Source organism: Geotrypetes seraphini, chromosome 12 (assembly GCF_902459505.1).
Source record: "Geotrypetes seraphini chromosome 12, aGeoSer1.1, whole genome shotgun sequence".
Taxonomy (NCBI): Eukaryota; Metazoa; Chordata; class Amphibia; order Gymnophiona; family Dermophiidae; genus Geotrypetes; species Geotrypetes seraphini.
In genome coordinates this window covers 78,097,920-78,123,286 of record NC_047095.1, presented here as the reverse complement: position 1 = coordinate 78,123,286, position 25,367 = coordinate 78,097,920, and the positions used below count along the sequence as shown (strand labels likewise).

The 25,367-nt window shown below is 43.8% G+C and overlaps 1 protein-coding gene across 4 annotated transcripts in view; it reads left to right on the top strand.

The window, feature by feature from the left end:
* The window catches only part of CFAP57 (cilia and flagella associated protein 57), a 503,571-nt gene that overhangs the window by 105,394 nt on the left and 372,810 nt on the right, over positions 1–25,367 (top strand). For all 4 annotated transcript variants that reach the window (XR_004536603.1, XM_033916173.1, XM_033916174.1 and 1 more), the window contains one exon: positions 16,076–16,241. Coding sequence is in view for 3 of the 4 variants with exons in the window: in XM_033916173.1 (XP_033772064.1) it covers positions 16,076–16,241 (166 nt within the window). In the remaining variant the exon portion in view is untranslated. The remainder of the gene's footprint in view (positions 1–16,075; positions 16,242–25,367) is intronic.

Sequence of the window (25,367 nt, the reverse complement as noted above, 5' to 3'; positions counted from 1 at the left end):
GGAAAGTGGCAAATGTTATGCCGATCTTCAAGAAAGGTTCGAAGGGAGATTCGGTAAACTACAGGCCAGTGAGTCTGACTTCGGTACAAGGGAAAGATGGTAGAGGTGCTGATAAAGGACACATCATCGATCACCTTGATGGACACAAACAGATGAGGACCAGCCAGCACAGCTTCAGCAAAGGAAGATCTTGCTTGACAAACTTACTGCACTTCTTCGACGGAGTAAATAGGCAGATAGACAAGGGTGATCCGGTCGATATCATATATCTAGATTTTCAGAAGGCGTTTGACAAGGTTCCACATGAACGTTTACTTTGAAAAATTGAGAGCCATGGAATTGAGGATGATATACTCGCATGGATTAAAAATTGGTTGACGGATAGGAAACAGAGAGTGGAGGTAAATGGACAATACTCGGACTGGAAAAGCGTCATGAGTGGAGTGCCGCAGGGTTTGGTGCTCAAGCCTGCACTCTTCAACATATTTATAAATAACCTAGAAATTGGCACGGCGAGTGAGGTGATTAAATTTGCGGACGATACAAAGCTATTCAGAGTAGGGAGGACACAGAAGGATTGCGAAGGCCTACAACAAGACATAAACATGTTCGAGGAATGGACCGTGAAATGGCAAATGAGGTTCAACGTGGATAATTGCAAGATGATGCATGTTGGTAACAAAAATCATATGCACAAATACAGGATGTCAGGTGCTATACTTGGAGAGAGCCCCCATGAAAGAGACTTCGGAGTACTTGTAGACAAGTCAATGAAACCGTCTGCGCAATGCTAGGAATGATTAAGAAGGGGATCACAAACAGATCTGAAAAGGTTATCATGCTGTTAACCGGGCCATGGTACACCCCCACCTAGAATACTGCATCCAACACTGAAAAAGGACATAGTACTATTTGTAAGGGTACAGAAAATAGCAACAAAAATGGTTAAGGGACTGGGGGAGTTGCCATACAATGAGAGGCTAGAGAAACTGGGCCTGTTCTCCCTTGAAAAGAGGAGACTGAGAAGGGACATGATCGAAACATGCAAGATATTGAAAGGAATTGACTTGGTAGAGAAAGAGAGATTGTTCACCCTCTCCAAGGTGAAGAGATCGCGAGGATACTCGCTAAAGTTAGAAGGGAAAAGATTCCTTAAGGAAGTTCTTCTTCATCCTGAGAGTGGTAGAAATCTGGAACGCTCTTCCGAAGGCTGTTATAGGGGAAAGCACCCTTCATGGATTCAAGAAAGGGTTGGATAAGTTCCTTCTGGAACAGAACATAAGCAGGTAAGATAGCTTCAAATAGGGCAATGGTCTTTGACCTAAAGGCCAAGCGTGAGCGGACTGCTGGGCACGATGGACCACTGGTCTGACCCAGAAGTGGCAAATCTTATGTTCTTAAAAGGCCATATACAGACACATACCGTGCAAGTCTGCCCAGTACTGGCCCTAGTTCTTCAATATTTACTATTCTGATTCTAGATCCTCTGTGTTCATCCGACGCTTTTTTGAACTCCGTTATCATTTTCCTCTCCACCCCCTCTCTCGGGAATGCATTCCAGGCATCCACCACCCTCTCTGTAAAGTAGAATTTCCTAGCATTGCTCTTGAATCTACCACCCTTCAACCTCAAATTATGTCCTCTGGTTTTACCATTTTCCTTTCTCTGGAAAAGATTTTGTTCTACGTTAATACCTTTCAAGTATTTGAACGTCTGAATCATATCTCCCCTGTCCCTTCTTTCTTCTAGGGTATACATATTCAGGGCTTCCAGTCTCTCCTCATAAGTCTTCTGGCGTAAAACTCCTATCATTTTCGTTGCCCTCCTCTGAACCGTTTCAAGTCTTCTTATGTCCTTCACCAGATATGGTCTCCAAAACTGAATACAATACTCCAAGTAAGGCTTCACAAATGACCTGTACAGGGACATCAATACCTTCTTCTTTCTACTGTTTATGCCTCTGGGACTGTTCACCCTCGAAAAGAGAAGATTGAGAGGGGATTTGATAGAGACTTTTAAAATATTAAAAGGATTTGACATAATAGACCAGGAAGAAGCATTACAGACATTTTCAGATGTGACACGGACAAGAGGTCATAGCCTGAAACTGTGTGGCAGCAGGTTCAGGACAAATGTCAGGAAGTTCTGTTTCACACAGCAAGTGGTGAGCGCTTGGAATGCTCTCCCAGAGGAGCTTGTGGCAGAGACTATTGTTCAGGGTTTCAAGCGCAAGTTGAATGCACACCTTCTTGCAAATCATATCGGGGGATACAGGAAATCCGGGTCTCCAACAGGGAGCACCTAACTGGGCCTCCGCGTGTGCGGATCGCCGGACTAGATGGACCTAGGTCTGATCCGGTGAAGGCTTCATAAGGTTTCTTATGTTCTTATGTTCTTTATACAGCCCAGCATCCTTCTGGCAGTAGCCACTGCCTTGTCACATTGTTTTTTAGCCTTTAGATCTTCAGACACTATCACCCCTCTCCCTTTACCTGTCCATGCATATCAGCCTCTCATCTCCCAGCATATACGGTTCCCTTCGGTTATTAATCTCCAAATGCATTACTTTGCATTGAATTTTAGTTGCCAGATATTAAACCATTCCTCTAACTTTTGCAGATCCTTTTTCATATTTTCCACTCCCTCTTTGGTGTCTACTCTGTTACAAATCTTGGTATCATCCGCAAAAAGGCAAACTTTTCCTTATAACCCTTCAGCGATGTTACTCACAAACATATTGAACAGGATCGGCTCCAGCACCGAACCCCGAGGACTCCACTACTTACCTTTCCTTCCTCCTAGCAACTTCCATTAACCACCACTCTCTGGCGGCAGTATATTGATTACTTTTTGAAGCCTTTAGTAATGACTGTTAAATCATATATTCAGGAAACCACCCACTTTTTTAGGCAGTGTATTCCCTCTGAACGTACTACTCTAGTCACACTAGACATCCAGTCACTCTATACAAAGAACTAAGGCCGGTATTGGACAGACCTGCATGGTCTGTGTTCCATATATGGTGATTCGGTGTAGGATGGGCTGGTGTGGGCATCAATGTGAACTTCACTAATATGGAACAGGAGGATGTTACTTGCCAGACTTTACAGTAAGTGTCCTGCAAATAACAGGATGGTTGGATAGGCTGAAGTGAGCTTGGATGGCAACTTCAGCATTTGGAACCTAGGAGAATACCAGACTTTACAGTCTAAGGCCCAGAAATATCAAAGAAGAGACAAGTTAATTTAATCATGTATTTTTAATGAGTATAACTTATGGGCAGACTGGATGGACCGATCAGGTTTTTATGTGCCGTCATTTACTGTGTTACTATGCTTGGTGATTGCCTCAGTGGCTCTAGGGTAGTTTCTGGCCTCCCTGAATCTGACGGAGGCATATTTCCATATTCCCATTTTTTCCAGACCACCAGAAGTATTTGAGGTTCCATGTCCTGGAGCAACATTTCCAGTGTGTAGCTCTGCCCTTTGGGTTGGCGACAGCGTCCAAATCCTTCACCATAGTGATGGTGGTGGTGGCAGCCCATCTTCGCACCCTGAATATTTTGTTTCACCAGTCTCTGGATGACTGGTTTATGAGAGCCTCCTTGGAGTCCGAGGGGCATCAGGCTGTTCATCAGGTTGTGCAGTTGCTGCAGTGCCTGAGCAGATTGATTAACTTCAGGAAGAATCACCTCAAACTGACTCAGGCTTTGGAGTACAAGGGAGTTCACTTTCTCACGGGCCAGCACAAACATCCTGCCCATGTCCTGTTGGGAGAAGCACCGACTGGGTCTCAATGATTTCCGGGCCACTCTGGTCCCAACACCCCTAGGTTCTGGGAACCATGGTGGTGATGATCAATATGTTCCCTTGGGCCTGTTTGTGTCCTCTGCAAGATGCCCTGATTTTGTTTTAGACACCACTCATTTTCTGAACCGGATCAAAACATTGCAAGTTCAACACACTGACCTTTTAATAATTATGGACTTGGAGGCGCTTTACAGTAACATCCCTCAGACTGAGGCCCTTCATATACTGTCCCTTGGTCTGATCATCATTTCATATCATTTACTTTTACTTTCGTTAAAATTACTAACCTATCTATACCTTCTAAAACTAAAACTATATCTTATAGAGAATTTGACAATCTAGATAATATTGATATAACTTCTTTACTTGATCCAGAAATTTTAACAACACACTCAGACTCCATTGAAACTCAAATGTCTGCATGGAATTCATCTTTGCAATCTCTCCTTGATAAAATATCTCCATTAATATTCAAATCTCTCTCCCTTCATCGAATCACTAATCCTTGGTACAATTCAGAATTAAAATTGATTAAACAACAAGTGCGCTCCCTTGAAAGAAAATGGCGAAAAAATAAAACAATTGATAATCTTCAATTATATAGAGATAAAGTTTCACTGTATAAAACTAAAATTAACTTGATAAAAAAACTATATTACTCCAAAAAAATTGAAAAAGCAAAAAACACGTCTATACTATATAAAATTTTAAAATCCATGGATCCAAAAAACAATCAAAATAACTCTTTTCAAAATTCCTCTCTAAATGCACAAGAATTAGCAGATGCATTCATTCAAAAGATAAACAAAATTCGAAACTCATTTACTCAATCTATATCTTCTATCCCAAATACCTTTGATTCTTCTCCTAAATTAATTCCGACAGCAAAATGTTCAAACTTCAAAATTCCTTCTCTTCGAGATATTGAATCCTTATTTCTACAAATGAATTTAAAAAGCTCTCAATTTGATTTAATACTCCCATTCTATTTAAAAAAATATTTTTTACATTTTGGGCCATTCATATTATCTCTCATCCAGAATAGCCTGCTTACATCTACTGTTCCATCCCACTGGAAAAAGGCATCCATTACTCCTATTGTCAAAGATCATAAAATTAGTTTAAATGAAGTATCAAATTATCGGCCAATCGCTAACATACCATTTATTGCAAAATTAACAGAAAAGCTGATCTTCAATCAGCTTTCTGATTTCATTGAGAAAACAAATGCACTACATCCGAATCAAACTGGATTCAGAAAATTTCATAATACTGAATACTCTTTAATAGGACTGACCTCTAACATCCAATACTATTTAGATCACCATAGATCCGTTATTCTTTTCTCCCTTGACATTTCGGCTGCCTTTGATACTATAGATCATGATCTACTCCTACACAGACTCGAGGAAAAAGGAATAAATGAAAGAGTATTACAATGGTTTAAATCTTACCTTACAAATCGAACCTCCTCAGTCAGATTCAACAATGAAAATTCTAATTCGTTTACCTCAACATTTGGAATTCCCCAGGGTTCCATCTTATCCCCTTTACTATTTAACATTTTCTTATCTCCTTTATTAGAAATCAGTCAGGCCTTAGGTTTTATACCATTCTCTTATGCGGATGATATCCAACTCATACATCCCTTGGATCCCGAAAACCACTCAGAAATCTTAGCTATAAATCAAAAATTGGAACAAATTCAAAATTGGCTGGACAAAAATAAACTGGCTTTAAATATTAACAAGACTAAATCCATTTTGTTTAATTGGAAGAAAGAATTATCACTTATAAAACCTTTTTATCTTAATAACATTCCAATTAATTTAGTCCCCTCGGTTAAAATTCTTGGTATATTGATAGATGAGAAACTTTCATATCACGATCATATTTCCCTCATTGTTAAAAACTGTTTTTATAAACTTCGTCAAATTAGGTCAATCTCCAAATTTCTTTCCACATCCTCTTTGAATATATTAATTCATTCTTTTATAATATCAAAAATTGATTATTGTAATGCCTTATTTCTAAATATTACTAACAAAGAAAAAAGGAGACTTCAGATAATTCAGAACATAGCCGTAAAATTAATTTATAAAGCAAAAAAGTTTGACCATGTTTCCCCACTCTTAATAGATGCGCATTGGTTACCTATTGGCCACAGGATCCTGTTTAAAATATTGTTGCTTATTTTTAAGACATTGGCATTTAACGAGCCACAGTTCATTTCCAGATCACTGATTCCATACAAACCTAAACGTTCCTTGCGATCATCTGATCAAAATCTACTCTCGGTACCGTCATTGAAGATTATTGGGACCAGAAGATCAGATATGTTTACAGTTATGGGCCCACAATGGTGGAATACTCTGCCTCAGTATATTCGCTCTGAACAAGATATTGTAAAATTTAAAACACTGTTAAAAACCCATTTATTTAAAGATGCCTATGATTCTTAACATTAGTTTATTTTAGCTAATTTAAAAAACTTGATCATTTTATTACATTGTGCTTTGGTTTTATAAATCCCTTCCTTTTGTTTTTTCCTCTTTTTCTAACCATTCCCAAATATTGTAACTTTTAACCCCATTCCTTAAACTCATGTCTGTATTGTTTTAAATTTGATATTTGAATTTATTTTGTAAGTTTCTTCTATCTTAATTATAATATGTACATCGCCTAGAAATTGTAATAGGCGATTCATCAAAAATTAAATAAACTTGAAACTTGAACTTGAAACCAACCTGGCCTCTCTTCCTGCTGATAATTGCATTCCAAAATCGTTCCTGATGGCTTTATCCACCTTGGTTCTTCAAAGAAATTTTTTTGAAGTTCAAGGGGATTTTTTTCTTCAGATCCATGGCGTTGCCATGGGTACTGCAATGGAACCCAGTGTTGCAAACTTATACGTTACCAACTTTGAAGAAAAGTTTTTGTATCCCTCTCCTTGGATGACACATATTGGTGTTTGGTTACGATACATTGACGACGTATTCTTGATATGGTCTGACTCTGAAAGCAAATTTGGTGAATTTTTGACATGGCTAAACACTCTTGATGTTCATTTAAAATTCACTGCGACTATCAACTTGATCAGGGTTACCTACTTTGATACTGTGGTTATCAAGGAAAATAATCGTTTATTCACCACAGTGTTCAGAAAAGTGACTGACCGGAACACGTATTTGCATTACTCGAGTTGTCATCCTTCACGTTTAAAACAATCTCTTCCGGTCAGCCAATTTCTTAGGATACGTCGCATATGTACCACTACTATGGAGTTTAAGGTGCAAGCAAAACTACTATCTCAACGCTTCAAAGCCCGTGGTTACCCTGATTGGACCATCAAACGTGCCTATCTTAGGGCACGGTATGCCAATCCTGACCTTTTACTCACCTCTGTGCCAAGGTCTCCTTCTCAACAACAAATATGTGTGATTTCTTTTTCCAATCAAGCCCATCAGGTGGCTGATGTCATCAGGAGACATTGGCACGTTCTGGATCGCCATCCCATTTTTAAGGACCCTCCACAGATTGCATTTTCGAGACCTAAGAACTTGAGGAACCTTTTGACCTCTGCAATCTCTAGATCTGATTTCTCAGGCAGTCATACAGCATGCGGTCATTGCAGCATGTGCAGCAATACCTTGTCCATCACCTGCTGGTGCCACCCCAAGACCCATCGCATTTACCAATTGAAACAACACACTACCTGTGAGTCGTGTTGGGTCGTGTATGTCATCATTTGCCCCTGTGAGCTTATCTATGTGGGTCGCACCAGCAGGAAAATCAGGACAAGATTAGCTGAACACAAAAGCAGGATTCACACAGCTACAAGATCTGCCCCACTTGTTCCTCACTGCCTTGAGAAGGGTCATGATTGTTCTAAATTATCATGGTTTGTGCTGGAACAGGTACCACATGACTTTAGAGGGGATAAGATGTCGCATCTTACTCTCCGCGAACAGTCCTGGATTTTCCATCTATAGTCAGTGGACTAAATGACAGCATGGAATGGCATACTATAGTATGATAGTTCCCGCCCTTCCTGTTTTTGATTGTCCGGTTTCTTGTGTGACGTTTCTGTCTTCGTCTTTTTAGCGCGGTTGTGTTCTCCACTCTGGTAGCTCCGCCCCCTCCTCCAGCCGGCTCGAGTACTTGCAGTGATTTGTGCCTAAATCATGGGTTCCTGAAGAAGGGATTTTTGGTGTCCCGAAACCAGGCTTGGTTGGACCTGGTATCCAGCGGTCCCCCACTGCGGGTAGCTGCTGTTGTAACAACTGCCTATGACCATCTTCAGTTAAGTCAGTTTTTTGATCTGTTGTGGGAGTTGCCTGGGGAAGGTTCTCAGAGTGGCTCTTTTATTGACTTCACTCGTGTTCACTGGTTTGGTGATTTATTTTTCACTATTTTTTGATTTATCACACACAAGGAGGTACCCTATGATGGTGTGGGGGCAGGGACTTGTGGGTCTCTGTCTCATTATGTGAAGCGCTGGAGTTAATCTCCTTTCGCTGCCTCTTTCACACTGAGGGTACTCCATTATTAAATTATATTAGATTCTAGAGTATTCACGCTACTTAGCGTATGTTCATTGTTGGTTTGGTCATTAAGTCGCCACTCTCTGATCTACACTGCCTCTTGGTAGGTTTCTTTCTAAGTTTCTTGGGCAGATTTTTGGAGTATTTATATTTGGTATTTGCTGATTTCAAGCTGACATCCGCAACAGGACCCATTACATGAACCTCTGCCTTGGACTTCAATGGCATGGAATGGTCTTACCTGGTGGCTGCTCTTGCTCTCCAGGAGTCTTACCCTTTGGACTTCAGAGTGGATGCTTCTGATGACATTTGCTGGTGGGCTCCCTCGGAGTGCATGTGGTCGCTCAATTGACTGGAACTTCGGATGCTTCATCTGGCTCTTCTCCACTTCGCAGGTTGTCTCTGTCATCGAGCCATCCAAGTCCTCTTGGATATTGCCATGGCAAGGGCTTACATCACCCGGCACCCGGAGTGCCTCCTTGAGCATGGAAGGTCAGCTTCTCTTCCTTTGGGCAAAGAGACGCCTAATGGCGCTGTCAGCAGTGCAATGGTCAGAGAGGACATCATTCAGACAGATTTTCTCAGTCTGATTCTGGACCCCGGAGGGTGGTCCCTATTTCCTAGGACTTTCGATTGCATGGCAACTGAGGCCAACCAGAAAGCTGATCGGTTCTTCAGTTGACATCACAAGACCGGTATCGCAGGTCTGGACACTCTGGTTCAGCCCTGGCCACGGGAAGGTCTCCTATATGTCTTCCCTCTGTGATCCATGTTAGGGCTTCTGTTGAGCTGGATAGCAGACCACAGAGGTTCTGTGTTCCTTGTCATCTCGATTGGTTGAGGCACCCGTGGTATGCCAACCTGGTTCAACTCCAGTGGGATAGGAGCTCTGTCTCCCTTGTCACCTTTGCCTCCTCACATAGGGCCCAATTGCGCTACAGGATCTGGCTATTGAGTGTGCGGCCTTAACTGCCCAGGTGCATTCTTTGATGGTGGCTGCCCTGTTGCTTTGCAGCAACTTGATATCCACAGTGGCTGCCTATTTGAAGGCTTGCAGATGTTATCAGGCATGGTGCATCCTGAGACAGGTGGACCTAACTGTTCTATCACTTTCTCGTATCTTGGAGTTTCTGCATGATGGCCTGATGACAGGCCTAATGGTGGCTTCTCTCTGTGTGCAGATTGCCGGTTTTTATTGTATGGGCCCTTCTTCTCTGAGGGATTCCTTAGTAGCTCTTCCAGATGTCATCTGTTTTTCTGCAGGGTGCTCTGAGATTTTGGTCTCTGCTGTGCCTTCCATGTCCAACTTGGAATCTCCACCTGGTTCTCCGCTCTTTGGCTTGTCTGCTTTATGAGCCTCTGGAGCAGGCATTCCAAATGGATCTTATGTTCCAAACTGTATTTCTGGTGGCCCTTTCCTCCGCCTGCAGAGATTTGGAGCTTTGGGCTCTTTTCTGCCAGGGTCCCTTTCTACGTATTAAGGATTCCGGTGTGGTGCTGCACACTGTTTCTTCTTTTCTTCTGACAACAGTTTCCACTTTCCACGTGAATCAGGAAATCCTGCTTCCTGCTTTTGCTTCCTCCAGCTCGAGGGAGCAGGATCAAATGTTGTGGGCCTTGGACGTGCACTAGCTCTTGTTGCGTTATCTGGATGTTATGAACGATTTTCACTTTTCTAACCATCTTTTTGTTCTGGTGGGTTCTGCTGCAAGGGCGGACCAGCTTCCAGGTCCACCATTTCCAGATGGATTCATATGGTCCTTTCTGCAACTTACATTGTGGCAGGAATGAAGCCTCTCCTTGCAGAGAGGGTTCATTCTACCAGAGGTCTCTCATCCTCTTGGGCAGAGTCGTCGGTGATTTATTTTTATTTTTTTCCTTTTATTTATATTTTCATCAAATTTTTACAAGAAAATAACTTCTTGTTACAGAAATACAGTAAATAATATCAATATAAATCCAAAAATATAAAAGTGGAATAATTTTACTCACTTCCTTAGACCACAATTAACAGGGTAGTACAGCCTAAATCAGGGGTGCCCACACTTTTTGGGCTTGCGAGCTACTTTTAAAATGACCAAGTCAAAATGATCTACCAACAATAAAATTAAAATTAAAAAAAAACACAACGCATAGAAAATGTTAATTATCATTCCTATTCCAGGGTTTTTCAAAGAGGTCAAAGCAGATGACTCTATGCACTATCACCTCAGTAACAACCTTACAAAAATAGACAAATATACCCCCCCTCCCTTTTTACTAAACCACGATAGCAGTTTTTAGAGCGCAGGGAGCTGCGCTGAATGCCCAGCGCTGCTCTCGACGCTCTTAGGCTCCCTGCGCTAAAAAACTCTATTGCGGTTTAGTAAAAGGGGACCTTAGTGTAAAATATAGACAGCAGATATAAATTCAGACACATTTTGATCACTAAATTTAAAATAAAATAATTTTTCCTACCTTGTCTGGTGATTTCATGAGTCTCTGGTTGCACTTTCTTCTTCTGACTGTGCATCCAATCTTTCTTCCCTTCTTTTAGCCTGTATGCTTCCTCTCCTCCAGACCTGGTTCCCTCCTCCAACTTTTCCTTCCTCTCTCCCTGCCCTTTCTTTCTCTCTGCCTGCCCTTTTTCTTTCTTTCTCCCTGCCCTCCCCCAAGCCACTGCCATCGGGGACCAGGACCTAAACCGCCACCAATAACAGGCCCGAAAGCCGCCGCCGCCCCAAGCGCTCCCTGCTTCGCCGACCAGCATTCCTCTCCCCGATGTCAATTCTGCCGTCGGGGAGAGGAAGGCTGATTGGCCCAAGATCGCGTTCGACCTATTTGGGGAAATGCTGCCGGGTCCTGCCTTCGCGGAAACAGAAAGTAGGCAGGACCCGGCAGCAAGAAGAGCAAATGCTTCACTATCCTATCTCCCGCTTTAGCCAATAGCAAACGCTTGCTTCAGGGCTCTCAACATGTGCGTGCCGGCTTCCCTTCTCCCCCCCCCCCCCCCCCCGGACATAACTTCCGGTTTCGGAGAGAAGAGAAGGGAAGCCGGCACGCACACGTTAGAGCCACGGAGCATAAGTTCGCTACGGGCTGAAATCTCCAAGCCGTTTTTTTTTTTTTAATGTTCAGCAGTGGCGGCGGCAGCAGATGACAGCTGGGCGGACCGCCCAGCTAAAAGGCTCTAGAGAGAACACTGGAGAGGAAGGCTGATCGGCTCAGTAGATCAGGACGGCAACACGAGTCGATCACGGAGCCCGGGATGGGCTCCGCGATCGACTCGTGTTGCCTTCCTGAGCTACTGATCGATTGCGATCGACGTGTTGGGCACCCCAGGCCTAAATATTATGAGAGAATAATTTCAATTAACGTAAAGATAATAGGTAAGGCTTAACACTAATTCACAAATTCCCACTACTTATTCATTGCACCTGTACACACTTCATCAAGCTATCTTTTTCTGCTCCATGAAGGATTTTAACTGATCTGGTGAAAAGAACACATATAGTACTTAATTTGGGAGTACTTTATAATACATTTACAAGGATATGTCAGAAGAAAAGATGCACCCAGAGATATTACATCTTGTCTTAAAGACAAAAACTGTTTCCTCCTTTCTTGGGTAATTTTTGTCACATCTGGGTATGCCCATATTCTTTTACCATTAAACAAATTTTTAGAAAATTTAAAGTCTAGTTTCATAAATGCAAAAATGAGTTCTCTCCACTTGTTCTCGCAGCGGCGCTTAACTCGCCCAATCCTGAGCAAATTGCCGGGAAGGACTGCTCCAATGTTCGCTGGATCAAGGCAGGCGAGGGTGTTGAAGAGGTAGGCATCCTCACAGTGCCTTTTCGTTTCGTCGGCATTGTCGGTAGCAGGAAATTCATCCGGCGGTGGGAGCATTCTCAATGCTTCCTGCTTAGTGCTGCCATCTTGGCCACTCCCCCGCCTCTGTTGTCGGTGATTTATTTGTAAAAGATTTGCAGGGCTACTACCTGGTCTACTTTGCATACGTTCCCCTAGGTTTACAGGATCAATGTGGCGTCAAAGCAGGATGCTCCTTTTTGTGTCTCTTTTGGAAGAAGGCTCATCAATCCCACCCTGATTCTCTGAGACTGCTCTGTTATGTCCCACTAGTCCCGGAATAAAGTGGGATTGTACAAGAAAGAAAGATTAGGTTCTTACCTTTGCTAACCTTTTTGTAAATCCACACTTTATCCCGGGAACCCACCCTATGCTTTGCTGATTCGCCGATTGTCTCTCTTTCCAAGTACTGATAAGCTGGATTTCTGTTTTCTGACCAGTCTTTATAAGAGTGCCCTCAGAATGGGCTAAGCAGTCAGTTTGGGGGGAGTCCTTAGACCGGGCTCCCCCTTTGGACAGTGCAGGTTGTGTCTCCTTGTAGCACTGTTTCTTTTTGTTTAGGGTTTCTAATGTTTAATGACCTGGTCCAATTAGGATTCATTGTTGCTGTTTTGCATTTACAGTGGAAGCTTGGTTTACAAGCATAATTCATTCAAGAAGCATGTTCATAAACCAAATTGCTCGTATATCAAAGCGAGAACCGGGCAACTACAGACCTGTGAGCCTTACGTCTGTCCCTGGAAAGATGGTTGAAGCACTGATCAAGGATAGCATAGTCCGGCACTTAGATATACACGAATTGCTGAAACCCAGTCAACATGGGTTCAGGAAAGGGAAATCATGTTTAACGAATTTGCTTCAATTTTTTGAGACCGTGAACAAGCAAATTGATAGTGGAATGCCGGTGGACATAATATATTTGGACTTCCAGAAGGCATTCGACAAAGTTCCGCATGAAAGACTTCTCAGGAAACTACAATGCCATGGAATAGAGGGAGATATACACAGGTGGATAGGCAAATGGCTGGAAAACAGGAAGCAGAGAGTGGGCATAAATGGGAAGTTCTCAGACTGGGAGAAAGTGACTAGTGGTGTGCCCCAGGGCTCGGTACTTGGGCCGATCCTATTTAACATTTATATCAATGACCTTGAAGACGGAATATCCAGTGAGATCATTAAGTTTGCAGATGACACAAAGCTATGCCGGACAATCAGAACGCAGAAAGATAGCGAAGAACTCCAGAGCGACTTGTATCAGTTAGAGAAATGGGCAGAGCAATGGCAGATGAAGTTCAACGTGGAGAAATGCAAAGTAATGCATTTAGGCAGTAAGAATAAGGAACACGAGTATAGAATGTCAGGAGCAACTCTTGGTAAGAGCGAACAAGAAAGGGACCTGGGTGTACTGATAGATAGGACCCTGAAGCCGTCGGCACAATGCGCAGCAGCGGCAAAGAAAGCGAACAGAATGTTAGGAATGATAAAGAAAGGAATCATGAGCAGATCGGAGAAAGTCATAATGCCGCTTTATAGAGCAATGGTCAGACCACACTTGGAATACTGTGTCCAACATTGGTCTCCCAAACTAAAGAGGGATATAAAACTGCTGGAGAGGGTGCAGAGACGAGCAACGAAGCTAATAAGAGGTATGGAGAACTTGGAATATGAGGAACGACTCAAGAAACTAGGACTGTTCTCCCTTGAGAAGAGGAGGCTGCGAGGGGACATGATAGAGACGTTCAAAATATTGAAAGACATCGATAAAATAGAGCAGAAAAACAAATTATTTACACTGTCCAACGTGACACGGACAAGAGGACATGGTTTAAAGCTAAGGGGGGACAAGTCCAGGACAAATGTCAGGAGGTTCTGCTTTACGCAGCGAGTGGTGAACGCCTGGAATGCTCTTCCACAGGAGGTTATTAAGGAATCCACTGTGCTAGGATTCAAAGGCAAATTAGATGCACATCTCCTTATGAGAGGCATAGAGGGATATGGGTGGTAAAACTACATCAGGTGTATACCTGACTGGGCCTCCGCGTGTGCGGATCGCCGGACTCGATGGACCATGGGTCTGATCCGGAGATGGCAGTTCTTATGTTCTTATGTTTCCCCATAGGAAGTAAGGGAAACTCGCTTGATTCGTTCCCACCCCCTGAGGCCACTGGCGCTGCTCCCCCCCCCCCCCCCCCCCGTGCGAACCAGCATCCCTCGCCAGCTCAAACAAGCCTTACCCCATCTGGCACCGGCACACAGCCCCAGGATGTGCCGGTGAACAAAGATCCTTCCTATTGCCTGGGCCTTGAGCATCTGGACATACTCAAGGCCTTCTGGCTCTCACTCTCTCCGAGATTCTCAAGGCCCAGGCAACAGGAAGGATCTTTGTTCACCGGCATGTCCTGCTGTGTTGATGCCGGATGGGGTAAGGCTTCTGTTTGGGCTGGTGGGGGATGCCGGTGCAAGCGGGGGGGGGGGGAGTGATGCCGGTTCTTGGGGTGGGAGGGCATTCACGGGTGGGCGGGCCGGGGGTAGCGATACTCGCAAATCGAGTCAATGCTCGGTTTGCAAGTCACAATTTGCAAGAATGTTTTGCTCGTCTTGCAAAACACTCGCAAACTGCATTACTCGCAAAGCGAGGTTTGACTGTATTTTGAAGTAAATTTCAGTTTGAACCATAAGTGGTGGTATTGCAGATAAATGATCTTTATCCAAAAAAAAAAAAAAAAGCCACTGTTTTGCATTTATTGATATGTGCAGATTAGATTTATTTGTCGGGGAGTGTCCTCGTAACCTTTTCTCTCTCTCTCTTGTTTTGGTCCTCTATAGATGTTTCTGTATGCTTTTTGACTAACTGATTCCTGAGGGGTCAGTGGTGAGATGAGAGGAGAGGAACTTAAGTTTCTAGAATATGAGGCTTCCCACAAAGGGCTAGATTCAGTAAGCAAACTGATCAGTTTGCGACCCAATTTCTCTCCGGCCCAATTCACTAACCTCTGTCCCAATCATCCTCCGATCCGTGCGTGCAAATAAGGGGGAATGGCATTCAAATGTAGGCAGGCAGCAATTCACTAACCAAAAACTGCAACACCGACTGGGCTTGGCCGATCAGCAAACAAGCGACTGCTGGGGATCAGTTGTTCCTGCTCTCTGCCTCGACTTTGCAGCTCTCTGCCCCGGACTCTCCTGCTCTCTCTGTCCCGACTTTGCAGCTCTGTGCCCCGGACTCTCCTGCTCTCTCTGCCCCGACTTTGCAGCTCTGTGCCCCGGACTCTCCTGCACTCTCTGCCCCGACTTTGTAGCTCTGTGTCCCGGACTCTCCTGCTCTCTCTGCCCCGATTTTGCAGCTGTGTGTCCTGGACTCTCCTGCTCTCTGCCCCGGCCTGTCCCCGCAGTGCGAGCCCATGGTTTTAACCCGTGGGTTTAAAGCGGGTTAAAACCACAGGCTTGCTGGGCTGGCTAAAAAGTTTAAAAAAAAAAAAAAAAAAGTCGCTGCTCTTTAAGCATGCGCAGACCATCTTCAGATGGTCTGCACGTGCATCGGGATCGCTACAGAGCGATCCGGGCAGTCAGTTAGGGGCATGATTCTGATCACCCTCATTTGCATGAGGGCTTTTCATGAATCAGCCCGCCTGGACATGGATCTGATCCGATCCGATCCGTGCCCTTAGTGAACTAGGCCAAAGTCCTGGCAGGTAGACAGAATTAACCCACTAGTTCTGGAATAAAGTGTGGATTAGCAAAGATAAGAACCTAATCTTTAATTTTCGTGCTGATTTTTCAGGCGCCATATATAGAATTCAGTCCTATATGTTGAATTTGTTCCTACTTTAAGAAGTTTTTTATTTTATAGCTCTTGTCAATGTCTTTCTCCAGGTCCAGCTTTCTGTCTATCCAGGAGTCTAAACCATCCCTCCAGACCTGCATCAATTGTATTGTCGCCTATTCCAAAGGGTTCCTTTGTTCAGCTGGACCTGGAGTTGTATTCATGTTTGAGAAACTGGAAGAGAAGGACTTCTACAAAAAAAGCCGTGAAATTCGGGTAGGCAGAAGATAAAGGTTTTCTTCTTTGTAAAGAAGACTAGTAGGTAGAAAATCAAGATTTTATTATTTAAATATAAAATGACATAAGAATAGCTGTTTTGGGCTTAGCCTGGTATCTTGTCTTTGAGAACGATGGGTAACAGGGATTTATTGGGAGAATTTGAGAATGAAGCACATTAAGAATGGTTCATTCACTAAGAATTATAGGGCAAAAGTGTGCCTGAATGTGTCTAGAAGAATGTACAATCCTTTCCTGGTACCATATTCACATATTTGCTGGTAATAAGAACTGCATGTGAGAACTTCTATACACAAATGTTTTGATATTTAGCTAACAACACTGAGGAATTGGCTAACACGCCTAATCCTTGGGCTAAGAAGTCTGATGAAGTGAGACAGACTTTTAAATATGGACATCAGTATGAGCCCTTGATGAATCAACATAAACCTCTGGCTCAGGCTATATCTCAAAGGTGACCAGCACCAGACCGTAGTCTAAATGAGAATTGCCTCATACATCATAGTCCATAAAGAAATTAATAAGCATGTAGATCAAATCACACTCCCAATGAAAAATCAGATTTATACACCAAGGAAAAGGGGTGGTAAAGGCATAATAAATACATACACTCCCTGAAGACCAACCTAATAAATAATGAAATAAATAAACTAATACAATAATACAATGAACCATACAATAGACAAATACAGTGGTACCTCAGTTTACGAGTGCACCGGTTTGCGAGTGTTTTGCAAGACGAGCAAAACATTCGCAAAATCGGCGCCTCGGAAACCGAGCGCACTTCGATTTGCGAGTGTTCCCCCCTGCGAACCGGCACCCCTCCGCTGCCATCGGGCACCCCCCGCCGCGACCTGAGGTCCCCCAACCCACTCGAACCCTCTTCTTACTTTGCTGTAGCCTCTGCAGCGGCACCGGCACCAGCATGTCCTGTGCGTGGTGCCGGTGCCTGAAGATCTGCTTCCTGTGCTGGGCCTTGAGCATGTGCGCATGCTCAAGGCCTGAGAGTTCACGTCGAACGTGAACTCTCACGTCGAACGTGAACTCTCAAGGCCCAGCACAGGAAGCAGATCTTCAGGTACTGGCACCACACACAGGACATGCTGGTGCCGGTGCCACTGCGGAGACTACAGCAAAGTAAGAAGAGGGTTCGGGTGGGTTGGGGGGACCTCAGGTCGCGGGGGGGGGTGCCCGATGGCGGCGGGGGGTGCGGTTCACGGGAGGGAGGGTGCCGGTTCACGGGGGGGGGGGCCTTCAGGGGGAGCAATGCCGGTTCTCGTGGGGGGAGGAGCAGCGCTGCTGGCCTCGGGGGGGGGGGGGAACCTATCAAAGCGAGTTTCCATTATTTCCTATTGGGAAACTCGCTTTGATAAACAAGCATTTTGGATTACGAGCATGCTCCTGGAACGGATTATGCTCGTAATCCAAGGTACCACTGTACAATAAAACAATACCCATGTAAAGTGCAAGTGATAAGAGGTAGTTAAATAACAACTAGTTCTAAGATGAAATGCAAGGTGCAAGTGCTTACTAATAATTCATGGTATGTAAATGTATACAAATCAATTAAAATATGGCAAGAAAAAGGAAGAAGCAATATAAATATAAAGTGCAAGTGCAAATCCACACTAAAAATCCATAGCATGTACAATTTCATATAAAGTGCAAATGCAAATCCTCACTAAGAATTCATAGCATAAATAATAAGGATTGGGGTTTGTTAGAAAATCAAATGCAAAACTCCAAGCATAGATCATAAACATAAAGCATGAATTGAATCATAAAGCATAAATCAAATACAAAAACTCCAAAAAGAAAAAAAGGATTGTATAAATCCCTAGCACCAGTCATGAAAAGAGTTTTTACTAACATTCAAAAACTGTTAAGTGCCAAGAAACACATAAACACACAAAGCAATAAATGTGAATAATAAATAACATCAGTCAATGAACATTCAAAAGCGCACAATGGCCGTATCAAATCGCACTCAAAAATATCCTAACATCACTCATATGTATCACCACTCTATATGTCACCACTCAACAGAGCTCCGTTTCGCTACTTCGTCAGGAGCAGAGATTATTTGAGAAAAAATAAAGTGGATGAAAAGAACCGGCATCAACTTCTAGGTCTGTCGGTAAAAAATCTCAAAGTTCCACAGCGAATTGCAGTCAAAAACGCTGGAACCGAAAAAATAGAACATGGTGTCTTCAGGATTTAAAGACGCCTTGGAGACCCTGCATGGACAACGCCCTCAAACTGAGGGGACGTGATGATGTCATAACGCCGAAGAAATATAGGGACGCAAAAAAGAATATAGAACCAAAATCTGAAAAATAAAAGTGAAAATGAGAAAAATTATATTAAAGAAAAAATAATAATAAAGATAACCAAATAAAAATAACCAAGTAAAACAATGACGGCAGAAAAGGGCCATAGCCCATCAAGTCTGCCCACTCTAATGACCCACCCCCTGGCTTTATACCCTTAGAGATCCCATGTGAATATCCCATTTTCTTTTAAAATCTGACACGCTGCTGGCCTTGATCACCTGCAGAGGGAGTTTGTTCCAGTGATCGACCTCTCTTTCGGTGAAGAAATACTTTCTGGAATCACCGTGAAATTTACTTCCCCTGATTTTCAGCCGATGCACTCTGGTGGACGAGGGGCCTATAAGACAGAAAATATCATCTTCCATCTCGATACGACCCGTGATATATTTAAACGTCTCAATCATGTCTCCTCTCTCTCTTCATTCCTCAAGTGAGTACAGCTGCAATTTATTTAGCCTTTCTTCATATGGGAGATCCTTGAGACCCGAGACCATCCTTGTGGCCATTCGCTGAACCGACTCAATTCTCAGCACTTCTTTCCAGTAATGTGGTCTCCAGAATTGAACACAATACTCCAAATGAGGTCTCACCATGGATCTGTACAACGGCATTATGACTTTTGGCCTCCTGCTGACAAAGCCTCTACAGATACAACCTATCATATGTCTTGCCTTGGAAGAAGCCTTTTCCACTTGATTGGCAGTTTTCATGTCATCACTAACGATTACTCCTAAATTGTGTTCTGTCGTGGTCCTAGCTAAGGTCTCACCATTTAGTGAGTAAGGTCTGCACGGATTTCTTTTACCCAGGTGCATTACTTTACATTTTTTAGCATTGAAGTTTAGCTGCCAAGTCGATGACCATTGTTCCAATAGTACTAAAATACTGTGTTTTAGGTGGTATAGAGCCTATATTTCTGACTCACTAGTTTTTAGCCATTGTGTCTGATTAGGTGGAGAAGGGAGGGGCTCTGTTTTACTTCTAAGGTTAATTGCATTATCTTTGGGACATTGCTGAAACAAGGCTGCCATGTGAACTTCTAAAAGCTAAGTTACTCAACATTTCATATTCTGCTCATTTCACTGGTTTTCAGCATTATATCTGCTTAATTTCTCTTCTCCTCCCTGTTTCTTACTAAAAAAAAAAAAATACCGTATTTGCCGGCGTATAGGACGACTGGGCGTATAAGACGACCCCCCAACTTTTAGTTAAAAAATAGAGTTTTGTGTTATACTCGCCGTATAAGACGACCCCTTCTTCCTTCTCCACCCCTTTGTATTCCCCATGTGCTTTCAGCGTTCTTCTCCCTCCTCTGTCTTCAAGTGCTTTCAGAGTCCTTCCCCCCCCTCCTGTCTTCACCATGGCATTTCAGCGTCCTTCTCCCCCCCCCTCCTTCTCTACCGCCCCGGGTGCAGCACAGCCAGCCAGGTCCCCTTACTTTTGTGGCACTTCCCCGACCGACCGACAACAGCCCGGGTCCGACAAACCTCCCTGCCCTTAACCGCGAATCTAAATTACCTTCTTACAGCTGCTGTAAGAAGGTAATTTAGATTCGCGGCTACAGGGCAGGGAGGATTGTCGGACCCGGGCTGTTATCGGTCGGTCGGGGAAGTGCCACAAAAGTAAGGGGACCTGGCCGGCTGTGCTGCAACCGGGGCGGGGCGGCCGCCCCTCTCTCTTGGTACCGCGAGGCTACTCTCCTTCTCCTTACCTGCCATGCCTGCAGCACAGAGCCGAACGGAAGTCTTCCCGACGTCAGCGCTGACGTCGGAGGGAGGGAGGGCTTTGTTTAAGCTTTGTTTAAGCCCTCCCTCCCCTCCGACGTCAGCGCTGACGTCGGGAAGACTTCCGTTCGGCTCTGTGCTGCAAGCAGAGAAGGTAGGGAGAAGAAGAGCCGCGCGACTGAGTACATCCAGCCCCGCAAGTAAGGGCATGTAAACTGTACCCGGCGTATAAGACGACCCCCGACTTTGGGGAGGATTTTAAGGTACTAAAAAGTCGTCTTATACGCCGGCAAATACGGTATATAAAAAAAGCACAAAAAAATAAATCCTTCTCTTTCCTCTGTTAAATCTTATTTCCTCTTCCTGCATTTTTGTTTAAAATACTGTGTTTTAGGTGGTATAGAGCCTATATTTCTGGTCACTTCACAACCAATCAAGATGACCTTTATTCTATGCAATCACTGTGGTGCTTTAATTCCAAGACATACTATTTGGAGGCTTAAGGCTTGCCCCATCTGTCTTCAACTTGCCAGTATTAAGGAGGAGCTCTGCAAACTTAAACAGGAATTGAATACAATTAAAGCAGCTTCCATCACTCCACAAAATCATACCAACTTACCACCTCTACCTCAAAGAATAAAACAGCCCAGGAATAAATGGGTCACAGTAGGCTCAGGAAGACTGCGACATGTAACACAGAAACATCCACCTTCACTAATATTACCTCTACAGAATTCCTTCGCTCCACTAGTGCACTGCGATACTCAGGAAAACAGAAGGGAGGTGGGACTTGAACCAATGAAGGAAACTCAAGAGAACAAGAGCACCCTAAGTACAAATAAAAAAGCCAAAAACAGAAAACTATTACTGTTGGGAGATTCCATCATCAGAGGCATTAACCTTGGAACACAGGGCGAGGAGACCAAAATAGTGAAATGTCTTCCAGGATCCTCAGCTACCAGGAGTTCCAGGCAAATACTGACTATAATTAAGGAAGAAACTAAGGATTTTAACACTGATGTTGTTATCCATCTGGGAACAAATGACCTGGCCAACAACTCCACACTTGCAGCACAGAAAGCTTTTCGGGAGCTTGGTGAGGGCGTGAAACCTTTTGTAAAGACTTTAGCTTTTTCTGAAATACTGCCTGCATATGGAAAAGGAGAGCAAAGAGTGAAAAACACAGAGGACTTTAATAGATGGCTCAGAGCCTGGTGTCATCAAGAAGGCTTCAGGTACATAGGAGGATGGGGAAATACATGGAAGGACAAGAAGCTATATTGCACTGATGGGCTACATATTACTACAGCAGGAAAAAGAAACCTTGCAGAGAAATTTAGACAATATTTTTCTAGGCATTTAAACTAGAAGGTGGGGGTGGTGTATGTACGAAGGACAATTATAGAGACCACCCCCGGCAAAAGAAAAGATGTGATAGTAGTAAAGGCTGCAACATAAGCAATATCAGCAACTCATTTCTTAGTATTGCAACGGAAAGTGAAACGACACAAAAATCCATACGAAAAAGGAGATTATCGCTGAAAAATAGCTGGAAAGCGATGACCACAAATGCTCGCAGTCTAAGCAACAAAGTTCATGATCTGCAAGCCCTGATATTAGAGGCAGATCTAGATATTGTTGCTATCACAGAGACATGGTTCAGTGAATCACATGGATGGGATGCAAACATACCGGGATATAATCTTTTTAGGAAGGACAGAGATGGTCATAAAGGTGGAGGAGTAGCTCTCTATGTAAAGATCAATATCCAAGCGACCGAAATGCAAGGGACCTGGGGAGAGGAAGAAGCGATATGGATTGCTCTGAAAAGAGAAGATGGAACTTCTATCTACGTGGGTGTAGTCTACAGACCTCCGACTCAATCACAGCAAATTGATAAGGATCTGATTGTGGATATCCAAAAGTTTGGAAGGAAAGAGGAGGTTCTGCTGTTGGGAGATTTCAACCTGCCGGATGCGGACTGGAATGTTCCATCTGCGGAATCGGAAAGAAGTAGGGAGATTGTGGATGCCTTTCAAGAGGCTCTGCTCAGACAAATGGTGATGGAACCCACAAGGGAAAAAGCGATATTGGATCTGGTCCTCACAAATGGAGAGAGTATCTCTAATGTTCGAGTGGGTGCTCACTTGGGTAGTAGCGATCATCAAACGGTTTGGTTTGATATAACGGCTAAAGTGGAGAGCGGCCGCACGATACTTAAAGTCCTAGATTTCAAACGTACGGACTTTAATGCAATGGGAAAGTACCTGAAGAAAGAGCTGTTAGGATGGGAGGACATAAGAGAAGTGGAAAGACAGTGGTCTAAGCTGAAAGGAGCGATAAAAATGGCTACGGACCTTTATGTGAAGAAAATCAATAAAAACAAGAGAAAAAGGAAGCCGATATGGTTCTCCAACCTAGTGGCTGAGAAAATAAAGGCGAAAGAGTTGGCGTTCATGAAATATAAAAAAACCCAAGAAGAGGAGAGCAGAAAGGACTACAGGGTGAAACTGAAAGAAGCCAAGAGAGAGATACGTTTGGCGAAGGCACAGGCGGAAGAACAAATGGCTAAAAATGTAAAAAAGGGAGATAAAAATTTTTTCAGATATATTAGTGAAAGGAGGAAGATAAAAAATGGAATTGCTAGGCTGAAAGATGCTGGGAACAAATATGTGGAGAGTGATGAGGAGAAAGCAAATGTGCTAAACAAATACTTCTGTTCTGTGTTCACAGAAGAAAATCCTGGAGAAGGACCGAGATTGTCTGGCAAAGTTACACGAGAAAATGGAGTAGATTCTGCGCCGTTCACGGAGGAGGGTGTTTATGAGCAACTTGAAAAACTGAAGGTGGACAAAGCGATGGGCCCAGACGGGATCCATCCCAGGATACTAAGGGAGCTCAGAGAGGTTCTGGCGAGTCCTATTAAAGACTTGTTCAACAAATCTCTGGAGACGGGAGTGATTCCTGGGGATTGGAGGAGAGCGGATGTGGTCCCTATTCATAAAAGTGGTCACAGGGATGAATCAGGAAACTACAGGCTGGTGAGCCTCACTTCAGTTGTTGGAAAAATAATGGAAGTGTTGCTGAAAGAAAGGATAGTGTATTTCCTTGAATCTAATGGGTTACAGGATCCGAGGCAACATGGCTTTACAAAAGGTAAATCGTGCCAAACGAACCTGATTGAATTTTTTGATTGGGTGACCAGAGAGCTGGATCGAGGACATATGCTAGATGTAATTTACTTGGATTTCAGCAAAGCCTTTGATACAGTTCCTCATAAGAGGCTGTTGAACAAACTTGAAGGGCTGAAGTTAGGACCCAAAGTGGTGAACTGGGTCAGAAACTGGCTGTCGGTCAGACGCCAGAGGGTGGTGGTTAATGGAAGTCGCTCGAAGGAAGGAAAGGTGACTAGTGGAGTCCCTCAGGGTTCGGTGCTGGGACCAATCCTGTTCAATATGTATGTAAGTGACATTGCTGAAGGGTTAGAAGGAAAAGTGTGCCTTTTTGCAGATGATACCAAGATTTGTAACAGAGTAGACACTGAAGAGGGAGTGGAAAATATGAAAAAGGATCTGCAAAAGTTAGAGGAATGGTCTAATGCCTGGCAACTAAAATTCAATGCAAAGAAATGCAGAGTAATGCATTTGGGGATTAATAATAGGAAGGAACCGTATATGCTGGGAGGAGAGAAGCTGATATGCACGGACGGGGAGAGGGACCTTGGGGTGATAGTGTCCGAAGATCTAAAGGCGAAAAAACAGTGTGACAAGGCAGTGGCTGCTGCCAGAAGGATTCTGGGCTGTATAAAGAGAGGCGTAGTCAGTAGAAGGAAGAAGGTGTTGATGCCCCTGTACAGGTCATTGGTGAGGCCCCACTTGGAGTATTGTGTTCAGTTTTGGAGACCGTATCTGGCGAAAGACGTAAGAAGACTTGAGGCGGTCCAGAGGAGGGTGACGAAAATGATAGGAGGCTTGCGCCAGAAGACGTATGAGGAGAGACTGGAAGCCCTGAATATGTATACCCTAGAGGAAAGGAGAGACAGGGGAGATATGATTCAGACGTTCAAATACTTAAAGGGTATTAACGTAGAACAAAATCTTTTCCAGAGAAAGGAAAATGGTAAAACCAGAGGACATAATTTGAGGTTGAGGGGTGGTAGATTCAGGGGCAATGTTAGGAAATTCTACTTTACGGAGAGGTTGGTGGATGCCTGGAATGCGCTCCCGAGAGAGGTGGTGGAGAGTAAAACTGTGACTGAGTTCAAAGAAGCGTGGGATGAACACAGAAGATTTAGAATCAGAAAATAATATTAAAGATTGAACTAGGCCAGTTACTGGGCAGACTTGTACGGTCTGTGTCTGTGCATGGCCGTTTGGAGGAGGATGGGCAGGGGAGGGCTTCAATGGCTGGGAGGGTGTAGATGGGCTGGAGTAAGTCTTAACAGAGATTTCGGCAGTTGGAACCCAAGCACAGTACCGGGTAAAGCTTTGGATTCTCGCCCAGAAATAGCTAAGAAGAAAAAAAAAATAATAATAATTTAAATTGAATCAGGTTGGGCAGACTGGATGGACCATTCGGGTCTTTATCTGCCGTCATCTACTATGTTACTATGTTACTATGTTACTAGGTCCTGCTTCATACTGTCAGGCAAAGTGCTTTTACTTACTATGTTACACAGTTTGGCAGCGTCAGCGAACAATGATATTTTTCCTCTAAGCCCTTGGGTCATATCTCCTATGAATAAGTTGAATAGAATCGGGCCCAAGACCGAGCCTTGTGGCACTCCACTGGTCACATCCGATGTTTTGGAGGGGGTACCATTTACCACCACCCTCTGAAGTCTACCGCTTAACCAATCCTTAACCCATGCAGTCAGTGTTTCCCCTAATCCCAGCGATTTCAGCTTGTTCAATAACCTGCGGTGTGGGACGCTATCAAAAGCCTTGCTGAAATCCAAATACACTACGTCCAGGGACTCCCCGGCATCCAGTTGGCTTGTTACCCAGTCAAAGAAGTTAATCAGATTTGATTGGCATGACCTGCCCTTG